Raw genomic sequence first — 12,284 nt, 5'->3', positions numbered from 1 at the left:
GTTTCCATAGAGATAGTCTTGACATTTCTCCACAATGGCCCATTTCAAGGCTAGAAATTCCAGCTTGTGGGCCGGGTACCACTTTTCACTGGGGGAAAGACCTCTGCTTGCATAGGCAATAACTCTCATCTCGCCATCTTGTTCTTGGTACAGGGCAGCCCCTAAACCAGTAGTGCTTGTGTCTGTGTGGAGAACATACAGTAGTTTGGGATTCGCGAATCCAAGCACTGGTGAGGAAGTGAGTTTTTCTATGATTGTCTTAAAAGCCTCTTGAAAAGCAGGTGTCCACCGGTTTGCAAAGGGTTCTTTCAGGTTGAAATACCCCCCAGGGCAAGGTGTTGCTTTTCTACCCTTTAAGGGTAGAAAAGCAACACCTTGTAAGGTGGATAGCCTCTGGTAAGATCATTCAAGTGTTTGACTATTTTAGAAAAGTCCCCAACAAACCGGCGATAATATCCTGCAAAGCCTAAGAAGGACTTAAGCTCACTCAGAGTTTGAGGCCTTGGCCGGGTGCTAAGAGCACTGATTTTCTCAGGGTCGGTCTCTACCCCTCTGCTGGAAACAATATGCCCCAAATAGCGCACTGAGCTCTGGAAGAAGCGACATTTTGCTGGGGAAAGTTTCAAGCCGTTCTCTCTCAATTGCTGGAGGACATGTAAAAGCCTGGTTTCGTGCTCCTCTAATGTACTTGAAAAGACTATGACATTATCCAAGAAAACCAGTACTTCCTTCAGATTAAGACTGCCTATACATTTGTCCATTAACCGTTGGAAGGTACTGGGGGCATTGGTGATGCCCTGAGGCATGCGATTGAACTCGTCAAACCGCAGAGGACACACAAACGCAGTCCTAGGCTTATCACACTCCTCCATCTCAAGTTGGTAATAACTAGACTTGAGATCCATTGCAGAGAACCATTTGGATCCGGCAAGAGCCGAAAAAGCCTCCTCCAGGTTTAGAAGTGCATATGCGTCTCGTATCGTCAGTGCATTTAACTTGCGATAATCAATGCAAAGGCGGACTTCTCCGCTCTTCTTTCGAACCACCATGATTGGTGAAGAGTAAGGGGACTCTGATTCATGAATCACTCCTGCATCTAGGAGGGTTAGCAGATGCTTCCTCACAGCTTCATAATCATTTGGGTGAATTGGTCTGAACTTTTGCTTGAAGGGTGTTTCGTCTTTTAGGTTTATATGATGTTTCACTTTGGATGCATGCCCAAAATCCAGGTCATGCTGGGCGAAAACATCAACATAAGCACGTAGACTCTGAGTTATCCTATCCTTCCACTCTTCTTGGAGAGGAGAATCACCAAAATCAAATGTTAGATCTGACTTGGTATGTTCACTGGCTGGCTGAGAAGTGACATTACAACACTTCCCGGTGTCAACGTTTCTGTTGGAAGCAGGTAAGTTGTCCCAGATCTCTTTGGGAGTATGAAGCTCTGCAATGACACAGTTTGAGGGGAGTGTTATGGCATGCTCGGTTTAATTTTTTACCCACACAAGCAACTTGTGAGGACGCTGCTTGGGCAAAGTGACAAGACAAAACTCTGCAAGGATTCCACCAGGCAAGGCAGATGTTGTTGGGTGTTTGACAATGGTGCACTCACTGGTGGCGTTAGCCTTGATGTATCCCTCAAGAAGAACTTTACCTTGAGCAGGTATCACTTGCTGGACTTGACCTTTAAGAGTCATTATGCCCACTCTCCGTTGAGCTCACCTTTTCCCTGAGCTTAAGTGTATGAAGAATCTGTCTACAGCCATAGACAGGAGACAAGTCACTTGGCTTTTTGCCATGACAGTGTTCATCTTACAAGACGTCAAGTGCATTTGTTCCAATAAGTACAGGTAGGTCACAGTGAGAGCGCAAGTCTGGGACTATTAACGCTAAAGTAGAAACTTCAGGCTCAGACTCAACAAAATTCTCTGGAAAGTTAAAGATAAGAGGTACATATCCTAAGTATGGAACATTTTGGCCATTAGCACCTTCAACATCCAGGCCATCGATGGGTTGAATGGGGTGCTCTGACAGATTTCTGTCGTAGAAAGAAGCAGATACAGTGGTCACTTGAGACTCAGTGTCGAGGAGACAATTACAGTTAACTCCTGACACAGTGACATTAGCTATACATTTCTTTCCTACAAGGCCTTTAGATAGTTTGGGTTGACGTTCGGCCTTGTTAGAGTGAATGGATGCTTTAGTCTGAAGTTTCGCTTTGGGACATTCATGCTTAGTTTCAGTTCCTGACAGTCTCTCCTCAGGAACTGCACTCAGTTTAAATCAAGCTCATTCTGTTCCTCCCCGGCCTGCTGTCTTTGTTTAAACTCCTTATGATTTGTCGCAACCAGTTCAGCATTTGCCTCATTACTGCAGGAAGGCAAAATATGGCCATCCTCAAAACAATATCCTGGGCGGGGCTTCTTAGCGAGTTTTGACCCGCCTGGGCATAATGAATTTTGCTCAGTAGAGGCCTTGGTTTTAGCCTTTAATTTCTTACTTGGCTTAGCAGGGGTCTGGCTTGAACCACTACTCAGAGTTGCCTTCAGAGAAGACATTTGTGCTTGTAACTTAGCAAGTTGCTTTTCTATCTAACATGCATTAATGGAAGATGCCCCATCTGCAGCAGTCGCTATGTCCATGTCATCACTGGCATACTCCTCCACTGTAAGAGAATTTGCCTGGACTTTGGTTTTGGGAAATCCCAAGTGCTGTTTCATTCGGGTGGACTTAGCAGCTTGCCGGCCCTCCTCGGTGCGTACCAGAAGTAGCAACTCAGAAGACGGGGGTGGGTCATTCTTCTTCTGCTCTAGCTGGAGGCTGGTAATTAAGTTATTATTCCAGCAACATCTACAGAACTGTTTAAGCAGCTGGTGCTCTGAGTCACTAGCTGCAATGCCTCCACTTTTAACAACTTTACTCAGGGCTGTCTGCAATCGCTGTAAATAGCTAGACGCCTTTTCACCCGAGTTCTGATTAGTGTTCAGGAATTCTGTAAAAAGCTCATCTCCATCATCAACAATGCTATATGCTGAGTCCAGTTGGCTAAGATAGTCATGGGGGTTTCCTTTAGGCCAGAGATGCTTAATGATGTTGGCAGCGGGTGGAAGAAGGCTCTCAACCATTTTCCTGACAGTAAGTTTGCCAGACACAGTGGCATCTGTGAGAAGGAACTCAACATTATTGCGCCAGGTGTCATAATCAGACTCAGCATGTAGGCATGGGATTTTCCCTGAGAAAGGCCTAAGCTTGGCATGGCCATGATAATAGGAAGACATTTCACTGTATCTAACGACATGCTCAGCCACTACTTTCTGGACCTTATGAGTGGAGAGCTGGTCAGGTGGTAAGTAGAGGACTTCTTTCTTAGGTAAGGGTGATGCCTCTGCCTCCAAAATGAATGGGAGTAGGTCATGGTTATGAGTCAAATCAGTGCCAGCTGTTGGCTCAGCTTCGGCTGTATTGCTAGCGGGCTGCAGTTCCTGGCTAACTACTAATATGTCTGATCCAGTTGTGTCATAGAAGACTTCTGAATTCTAGCCAGTTCATTTAGGTTTTTAGAAGACTTCTGATGCAGTTATCTAGCAGAAGCTTCTCAAAGTCTGCTCCACTTAGTTTAGCAATACCTGCAGTTCGGCTGAGTAAGAATGGATTAAGCTTGAACTTTTGTCAGCAGTATACGACTCAGACAGAAGCTGAATGTGATGGACAACATTTGGTTTATGGCTGAATCTTTTGCAGGGCAAGGTATTCTGAAGAAACTGAATGGGTTCACCTGATGTGAATTCCACTATAGCTGTATCTTTAAACGGGGCTTCAGAACTGGTTACTTTAATTATCCTTTCAATAGAACCAAGCTCTCCTAAGTACTCAATAACTTCATTGTCTACCTCATCACCAGTCAAGCCTCCAACTAGGACAGAATTAGGCACTTTAACATTTTCAGATTGAATTACATCCATATTTTAGGCTTTCTTATTACCACAAAATAAACCTAGGTAGCTGGTATCAGTGTTCACAGATACAGTGCACAAAAGTGTCAAACTGCTCAACTTTCATTTAACAAGGAGCTCAAAAGCACTCCTAGCTGGCTCAGAAAGTTTTGTGTAGCACCTGCGGGGCAAACTAGGGGTAGCAGTAAAGGCGCTAGCATCTAACTAGGTTCGGTGAGGGGTTTGCCTTGACTAACTCATGAGAGGAGTTGATGTGTAGTTGAACAGTTGACCATTTTATTGCCTCACAACAGCAAAATATACACAACGTTGACTTTTACATAAAAGAATTGAAATAAAACAAAAGGAGCTCTTTAAAGTAAATAAAATAATAAACCAAAGAAAACCTCGTTCAAATCACAACTCTCAATGAGTGTTAGCAGTTTGAGGTGAAAGAAAAATTCAGTTCCTTGTCCTTGAGTGCATGTGTTGGTCCAAGAGTTCAGTTCCTGACCCATGAGAGTATTGAATATACTTCAATGATGACAATTCTACCCTGGGAGAGGAAATAGGCTAGTGTGTATGAGTTCTTATCTGGTGTCTGGATGACTGATTCAGGCTTGTCAGATGTTTCCTGGGACAGATCCTACGGTAGTCCACTGCTTCTATGATTGTCCACAGTCTCACTGGGCTGGGCTCACCATCACAATTTTCCAAATTCTATCTGGTAGTTAAAAAAAACCCCAATCTACACAAATAGTGCAGAACAGTAAGTATTTCTAATGTGAGATCTCATTAATTTCTTTTCATTCAGAACATCTTACAATATGTATGTGAATGTTCTCATTCATCCAGGTCATGGTTATCTAAAGGACTTGAATCAAGTGCAACTGGACATGGTATATATCCGTGAAGACGTTTCGCCTCTCATCCAAGAGGCTTCCTCAGTTCGTGCCTTTCTGACTAGACCGAGCTAGTCTGACTGGCTGGTGATGAGACTCAGAATTTATCCACGACTCCAAAGAGGATAAATTCTGAGTCTCATCACCAGCCAGTCAGACTAGCTTGGTCTAGTCAGAAAGGCACGAACTGAGGAAGCCTCTTGGATGAGAGGCGAAACGTCTTCACGGATATATACCAAGTCTAATTGCACTTGATTCAACTCCTTTGGGTCACGTTAGTTGTTCAGTTGTTTTGCTTTACGGTTGGCTAGCAAGAGACCCAATGTTTGATAATTTTTTAGGAGCTCATCTCGTGTGTGCGCTCGCTCTCTCTCTCTTGCTGTCTGAGTGTCTGCGGCTCTCTCTGTCTCTGTCTCTCTCTCTTCTCTCTCTCTCTGTTCTATTCAATTCAATGTGCTTTATTGGCATAACATACGTTTTTGTACATATTGCCAAAGCATGTAAAAGAACAACAACAATGATTATGATATCAAACAACAATAGCAGTTGTTGTTGTTTGATATCATAATTAACAATAGCAACAACAATAGCAATAGATGCCGTCACATCTCTCTCTCTCTCTCTCTCTCTCTCTATTCAATTCAATTCAATTCAATTCAATATGTGCTTTATTGGCATGACATACATTTGCGTACATATTGCCAAAGCATGTAAAACAACAACAACACAATACAACAATGATTAAAATAATAACAGCAACAACAATGATTATGATATCAATAACAACGGTAGCAATAGGTACCGTCACCCACTGTCTCTCAGGTTGTGGCAGGAAAATATAAATCTTGCTGCAATGCTCACCGCTGTCCCCCCTCCCAGGACCACCCACAGCTTACCTGCGTCCTCCATTTTCTGGTACTCTGGAATCACTTGTTCCAGCTCCTTGATAAGGAGCCGGAACATGTGAGCTGGAACACACACTCTCTCTCTCTCTTTCTCTCTCTCCAGAGTTTTGATTGATTTAAAATTTCATAAACTAATGAACAGCAGGGTTGTGTTTTTAAACCAGTGGCATTATAATGAAGTCATGTGTTCAGTGACGAATGATGAATTAATGTTTAGTGACGTTTTCCGATTATTTTATTTCTGTGTCTTTGTTTCAAAGCTGCTGTAAATGTGCGACCACATATTAAAGTTGTTTTTTTAAAACGTAAAAAAGACTCTCTCTCTCTCTCTCTCTCTCTCTCTCTCTCTCTCTCGCTCTCTCTCTCTCTCTCTCTCTCTCTCTCTCTCTCTCTCTCTCTCTCTCTCTCTTCCTTTCTCTCTGTCTCTGCAGGAACCTTTCTAAGAAGTACCAGCCTAAGAAGAGTTGTAAGGAGGAGGAGGAGAGCAGGTCAGTGCTGCAACTATGTTCGTCAGTCAGTTTATCAGAGTCCAGTGGAGATACATGTGAACTATAAGATCAGAGTGCAGTGGAGATACAAGTGAACTAGAAGATCAGAGCCCAGTGGAGATACGGGTGAAGCAGAAGATCAGAGCCCAGTGGAGAGACAAGTGAACTAGAAGATCAGAGTGCAGTGGAGATACAAGTGAACTAGAACATCAGAGTGCAGTGGAGATACAAGTGAACTAGAAGATCAGAGTCCAGTGGAGAGACAAGTGAACTAGAAGATCAGAGTCCAGTGAAGAGACAAGTGAACTAGAAAGATCAGAGGCCAGTGGATGTACAAGTGAACTCAATGATCAGAGCCCTGTGGAGATACAAGTGAACTAGAAGATCAGAGGTCAGTGGAGAGACAAGTGAACTAGAAGATCAGAGGTCAGTGGATATACAAGTGAACTAGAAGATCAGAGGTCAGTGGAGATACAAGTGAACTAGAAGATCAGAGGTCAGTGGAGAGACAAGTGAACTAGAAGATCAGAGGTCAGTGGAGATACAAGTGAAACTAGAAGATCAGAGGTCAGTGGAGATACAAGTGAACTAGAAGATCAGAGGTCAGTGGAGATACAAGTGAACTAGACGAGACTTCTGTCTGCTACATTGTGAGCGCTCATGTCCACATCATCAACTTACTATGAGACATCACACAATTACCACTTCAATCACTACTGCACATGTTGCGTTGCTATTCTCACTTTAAAGGCACAGTCTGTGATTTATTTACCAGTGGAAAATGGAGGTATGTTTACACACATATTTGAAAAATCCAAGTTTTAGATTGACAATCGGCATGTTGTGTGTTTGTGAAGTGCTGCTGATACAAAGTGTGGGTCTGTTTTACTGCAGTCTTCACAACCATGAGCCATGTGGACAAACCTTCTACAGTCTAACAACACATTAAAGTCAAGTGTAGCTGTGGTTTCATGTTAGTCCTCCTGTCCACACACCTGCCAGTCAGTTTCAGAGGTAGCAGGTCTACCCTTCTGTTTACTAAGAATGGTACCTTTACTATGGCAGTACTACTTTATTAGCATTATATACTGGCCTCACATAATTTTTCTACCATACATATCACATTACTATTATAACTTTAATATTGTACTTAGATTATATTAGTATGTATTTACAGTTCTAACTTTAATATTGTACTTAAATTATATTAGTATGTATTTACAGTTCTAACTAATATTGTACATAATGTTTATTAGTATGTATTTACAGTTCTAACTTTAATATTGTACATAATGTATATTAGTATGTATTTACAGTTCTAACTTTAATATTGTACTCAAATTATATTAGTATGTATTTACAGTTCTAACTTTAATATTGTACATAATGTATATTAGTATGTATTTACACTTCTAACTAATATTGTACATAATGTTTATTAGTATATATTTACAGTTCTAACTTTAACATTGTACTTAATGTATATTAGTATGTATTTACAGTTCTAACTTTAATATTGTACTTAATGTATGAGTATGTATTTACAGTTCTAACTTTAATATTGTACTTAAATTATATTAGTATGTATTTACAGTTCTAACTTTAATATTGTACTTAAATTATATTAGTATGTATTTACAGTTCTAACTTTAATATTGTACTTAGATTATATTAGTATGTATTTACAGTTCTAACTTTAATATTGTACTTAATGTATATTAGTATGTATTTACAGTTCTAACTTTAATATTGTACTTAATGTATATTAGTATGTATTTACAGTTCTAACTTTAATATTGTACTTAAATTATATTTGTATGTATTAACAGTTCTAACTGTAATATTTTACTTAAACTACACTGCTCAAAAAAATAAAGGGAACACATAAGCAATGCAATGTAGCTCCAAGTCAATCACACTTTTGAGATATCAACCTGTCCAGTTAGGAAGCAACACTGATTTGTGAATCAATTTCACCTGTTGGTAAATTGTCTAATTTCCACCAGGTGGAAATTAGACAATTTGCAAGACAACCCCTATAAAAGGAGTGGATTTGCAGGCGGTGGCCACAGACCATTTGCCTGTCCTCATCTTTTCTGGCCGATCTTTGGTTAGTTTTTCATTTTGCTAGTGCCCTCACCACTAGAGGTGGCATGAGGCGGTATCTGCAACCTACAGAAGTTGCTCAGGTAGTGCAGCTCATCCAGGATGGCACATCAATGTGTGCTGTGGCAAGAAGATTTGATGTGTCTCCCAGCACAGTGTCAAGAGCATGGAGGAGGTACCAGGAGACAGGCCAGTACACCAGGAGACGTGGAGGGGGCCGCAGGAGGACAACAACCCCGCAGCAGGACCGCTATCTGGTCCTTTGTGCAAGGAGGAACAGGAGGAGCACTGCCGGAGCCCTACAAAACGACCTTCAACAAGCCACTAATGTGCAGGTTTCTGCTCAAACAGTGAGAAACAGAATGCATGAGGATGGTATGAGGGCCCGACGTCCACAATTGGGGCCTGTGCTCACAGCCCAACACCGTGCAGCCCGATTGACCTTTGCCAGAGAACATCTTGGTTGGCAGATTCACCATTGGCGCCCTGTGCTCTTCACAGATGAGAGCAGGTTCACACTGAACACATGTGACAGACGTGAGAGAGTCTGGAGACGCTGTGGAGAACGTTCTGCTGATGGCAACATCCTCCAGCATGACCGGTTTGGCGGTGGGTCAGTGATGGTCTGGGGAGGCATATCCTTGGAGGGCCACACAGACCTCTACGTGCTAGCCAGAGGTACCATGACTGCCATTAGGTACCGGGATGAGATCCTCAGACCCATTGTCAGACCATATGCTGGTGCAGTGGGCCCTGGGTTCCTGCTCATGCATGACAATGCTCGTCCTCATGTGGCCAGAGTGTGTCAGCAGTTCCTGTATGTCAAGGGCATTGATGCTATGGACTGGCCTGCACGTTCCCCAGACCTGAATCCAATCGAGCACCTCTGGGACATCATGTCTCGTACCATCCGCCAACGCGATGTCGCACCACAGACTGTCCAAGGAGTTGACCGATGCCCTGATCCAGGTCTGGGAGGAGATCCCTCAGGAGACCATCCGTCGTCTCATCAGGAGCATGCCCAGACGTTGTAGGGAGTGCATACAGGCACGTGGAGGCCACACACACTACTGAGCCTCATTTTGAATCGTCTTGAAGAATTTCCACAGAAGTTGGATCAGCCTATGTTCTCATTTTCCACTTTGATTTTGAGTATGATTCTGAATCCAGACCTTAATGGGCTAATGATTTTGATTTCCATTGATCATTCTTAGGTTATTTTGCTCTAAACACATTCCTCTGTCTAATAAATAAAGATTTTCAGCAGAAATAGTTCATTCATCGAGGTCTATATTGTGTTTTTAGGTGTTCCCTTTATTTTTTTGAGCAGTGTATATTACTATGTAGTTGCAGCTCTAACTTTAATATTTACTTAAAGGATATTAGTATGTATTTATATTTCTAACTTAAATATAGTACTTCAACTATTGTTAGGGTTTGTGGAAGAACCCAAGTGCATGACACCAGACGGAGAAGGGGTTTACCCGAAACTGGTGTACTTTATTCCTCGCGCGTACAACAGTCAAACACAGACAGGCAATAAGCGACAAGAAAACGGAAAGTCCAAGGGAAAAAACTCACGGGTAATCCAAAACGGGAACACGACAGGATACTTCCACGGGGAAACTTTGCAAAGGAAACCATAAACCAAGGGCTGGGGTGAGCTCGGAGAGAAAAGCACCGTAAGGGAAGAGTAGCCACTACTGCGACGAGATTACGGCACGAACTGACAACGGGCGCTGGGAGACCACCAAACTAAGCCCAGCCCTGACGGCTAAACCCGGCCCTGACGAGCTGATTGGCTGCCGGCGCGGGGTGGGCGGGCCACGGCGCGGGGTGGGCGAGCCCTAACAGTACCCCCCCCCCTCCAAGGGAGCCACCAGGCGACTTGCCCGGCTTGTCGGGATGGGAATGATGGAACTCAGTGAGTAGCCCAGGGTCCAGGATGAGCTGGCAGGAGACCCAGCTACGTTCCTCCGGACCGTAGCCCTCCCAGTCCACCAAATACTGGAACCCCCGTCCTCCGTGCCGGACGTCCAGCAGCCGGTGGACCTTCCACTGGGGGTGCCCATCCACGATCTCAGGGGGAGGCGGAGCTGGGGCCGGAGGATTCAGAGGACTGTGGGAGACAGGCTTAACGCGAGACACATGAAAAACGGGATGGATCTTCAAGGAAGCCGGAAGCTTCAGACTCACCGCCGCGGGGCTGAGAACCTTCCTGATCTCAAAGGGGCCGACAAACCGGGGGTTCAGCTTCTTCGCGGTGGACTGAAGCGGGAGATCCTTCGAGGACAGCGACACCCTTTGGCCTGGTTGGTACGTAGGCGCTGGGGACCGGCATCACTCAGCTGCCCAGAGCAGAGCAGCTGTGGTCACCTCCCAGACGTGACAACACCGGTTCAGATGGGCCTGCATGGAGGGAACTGCCACTTCCGACTCCTGCGCAGCAAAGAGAGGCGGCTGGTAGCCCAGGGACATCTCAAAAGGTGAGAGGCCGGTGGCAGAGCTGACCAGGGAGTTGATGGCATACTCGACCCAGGGGAGGCTCCAGGAGCTGGGCTTCTTGGCAGCCACGCACCGGAGGGCGGACTCCATGCTCTGGTTCATCCTCTCCGTCTGCCCGTTAGTCTGTGGGTGATATCCAGAGGAGAGACTAACAGAGGCACCCAACCCCTTACAAAAGGCCCGCTATACCTGGGAGACGAACTGGGGCCCTCGGTCCGAGACGACATCCAGGGGAAGGCCGTGGAGACGGAACACGTGGCCCGTCAGGAGGTCCACCGTCTCAGAAGCCGATGGGAGTTTGGGGAGGGCCACCAGGTGCACTCCCTTACTGAAGCGGTCCACCACTGTCAGGATCACAGTGTTACCCTGGGAGGGAGGCAGTCCGGAGACAAAATCCAACGCCACATGGGACCAGGGCCGGCTTGGAGTTGGGAGGGGCTGCAGCAGACCCGCGGGTGCCTGGTGAGAGGCCTTGCTGCGAGCACAGACGGAGCAGGCCTTTACGAAGTCCCTGAAGTCGTTCCTCATGGTGGGCCACCAGAAACGCCCAGCCAGAAAGGTGAAGGTGCGGTGGACACCCGGATGGCAAGCAAACTGACTGGCATGGCCCCACTGAAGAACCCGGGACCGGACTGAGTCCGGGACGAACAGGCGGCGTGGAGGCACGTGGCTCGGGGCGGGATGGGAGCGCAACGCCTGCCTGACCACGGTCTCGATGCCCCAGGTAACCACGCCAACCACTCTGGCCTCAGGAAGGATGGGAGTCGGCTCCTCTGTAGCTGGCTCCCTCCTCGGGTGTTGTCGGGACAGCGAGTCTGTCTTCGTGTTGCGGGACCCGAGGCGATAAGTCAGCGTGAAGTCAAACCGACTGAGGAAGCCGGCCCACTGTGCCTGCCGACCATTGAGGCGCTTGGTTGCTCGGATGAACGTCAAGTTCTTATGGTCAGTCCAGATGGTGAACGGCTGTTCCGCCCCCTCCAGCCAATGGCGCCACTCCTCCAGAGCAGCCATCACTGCCAGCAGCTCCCGGTTCCCAAAATCGTAGTTCTCCTCGGCGGGGAGGAACCAGCGAGAGAAGAAGGCGCATGGATGGACCTTCTGGTCAGACGCTGACCGCTGGGAGAGGACAGCCCCCAACCTGGTGTCCGAAGCGTCCACCTCCACAATGAACTGCCTCTTGGGGTCGGGGTGGAGCAGGACCGGGGCGCTGGTGAACCTCTCCTTGAGGGACTGGAACGCAGAGCGGGCAGCCGGGGACCAGATGAACGGCTGGGAGGAGGAGGTCAGCCTGGTGAGAGGTTCTGCCACGCAGCTGTAGTTCCGGATGAACCTCCGATAGAAGTTCGCAAACCCGAGGAAGCTCTGTAATTCCTTCCGTGATGTGGGATCGGGACAGTCCACCACAGCCTGGATCTTGCGGGGGTCGGCCCGGGTCTGTCCCCTCTC

The 12,284-nt window shown here is 46.1% G+C and overlaps 1 protein-coding gene across 1 annotated transcript in view; it reads left to right on the top strand.

The window, feature by feature from the left end:
• The window catches only part of fnbp1a (formin binding protein 1a), a 187,727-nt gene that overhangs the window by 19,131 nt on the left and 156,312 nt on the right, over nucleotides 1-12,284 (top strand). Inside the window, exon 3 of the mRNA XM_056278074.1 lies at nucleotides 6,171-6,227. Within this exon, the coding sequence (XP_056134049.1) occupies nucleotides 6,171-6,227 (57 nt within the window). The remainder of the gene's footprint in view (nucleotides 1-6,170; nucleotides 6,228-12,284) is intronic.

Source organism: Lampris incognitus, chromosome 1, assembly GCF_029633865.1.
Source record: "Lampris incognitus isolate fLamInc1 chromosome 1, fLamInc1.hap2, whole genome shotgun sequence".
Lineage (NCBI taxonomy): Eukaryota > Metazoa > Chordata > Actinopteri > Lampriformes > Lampridae > Lampris > Lampris incognitus.
Note: the sequence above shows the minus strand (reverse complement) of the source record. Positions and strands in the feature narration are given on the sequence as shown.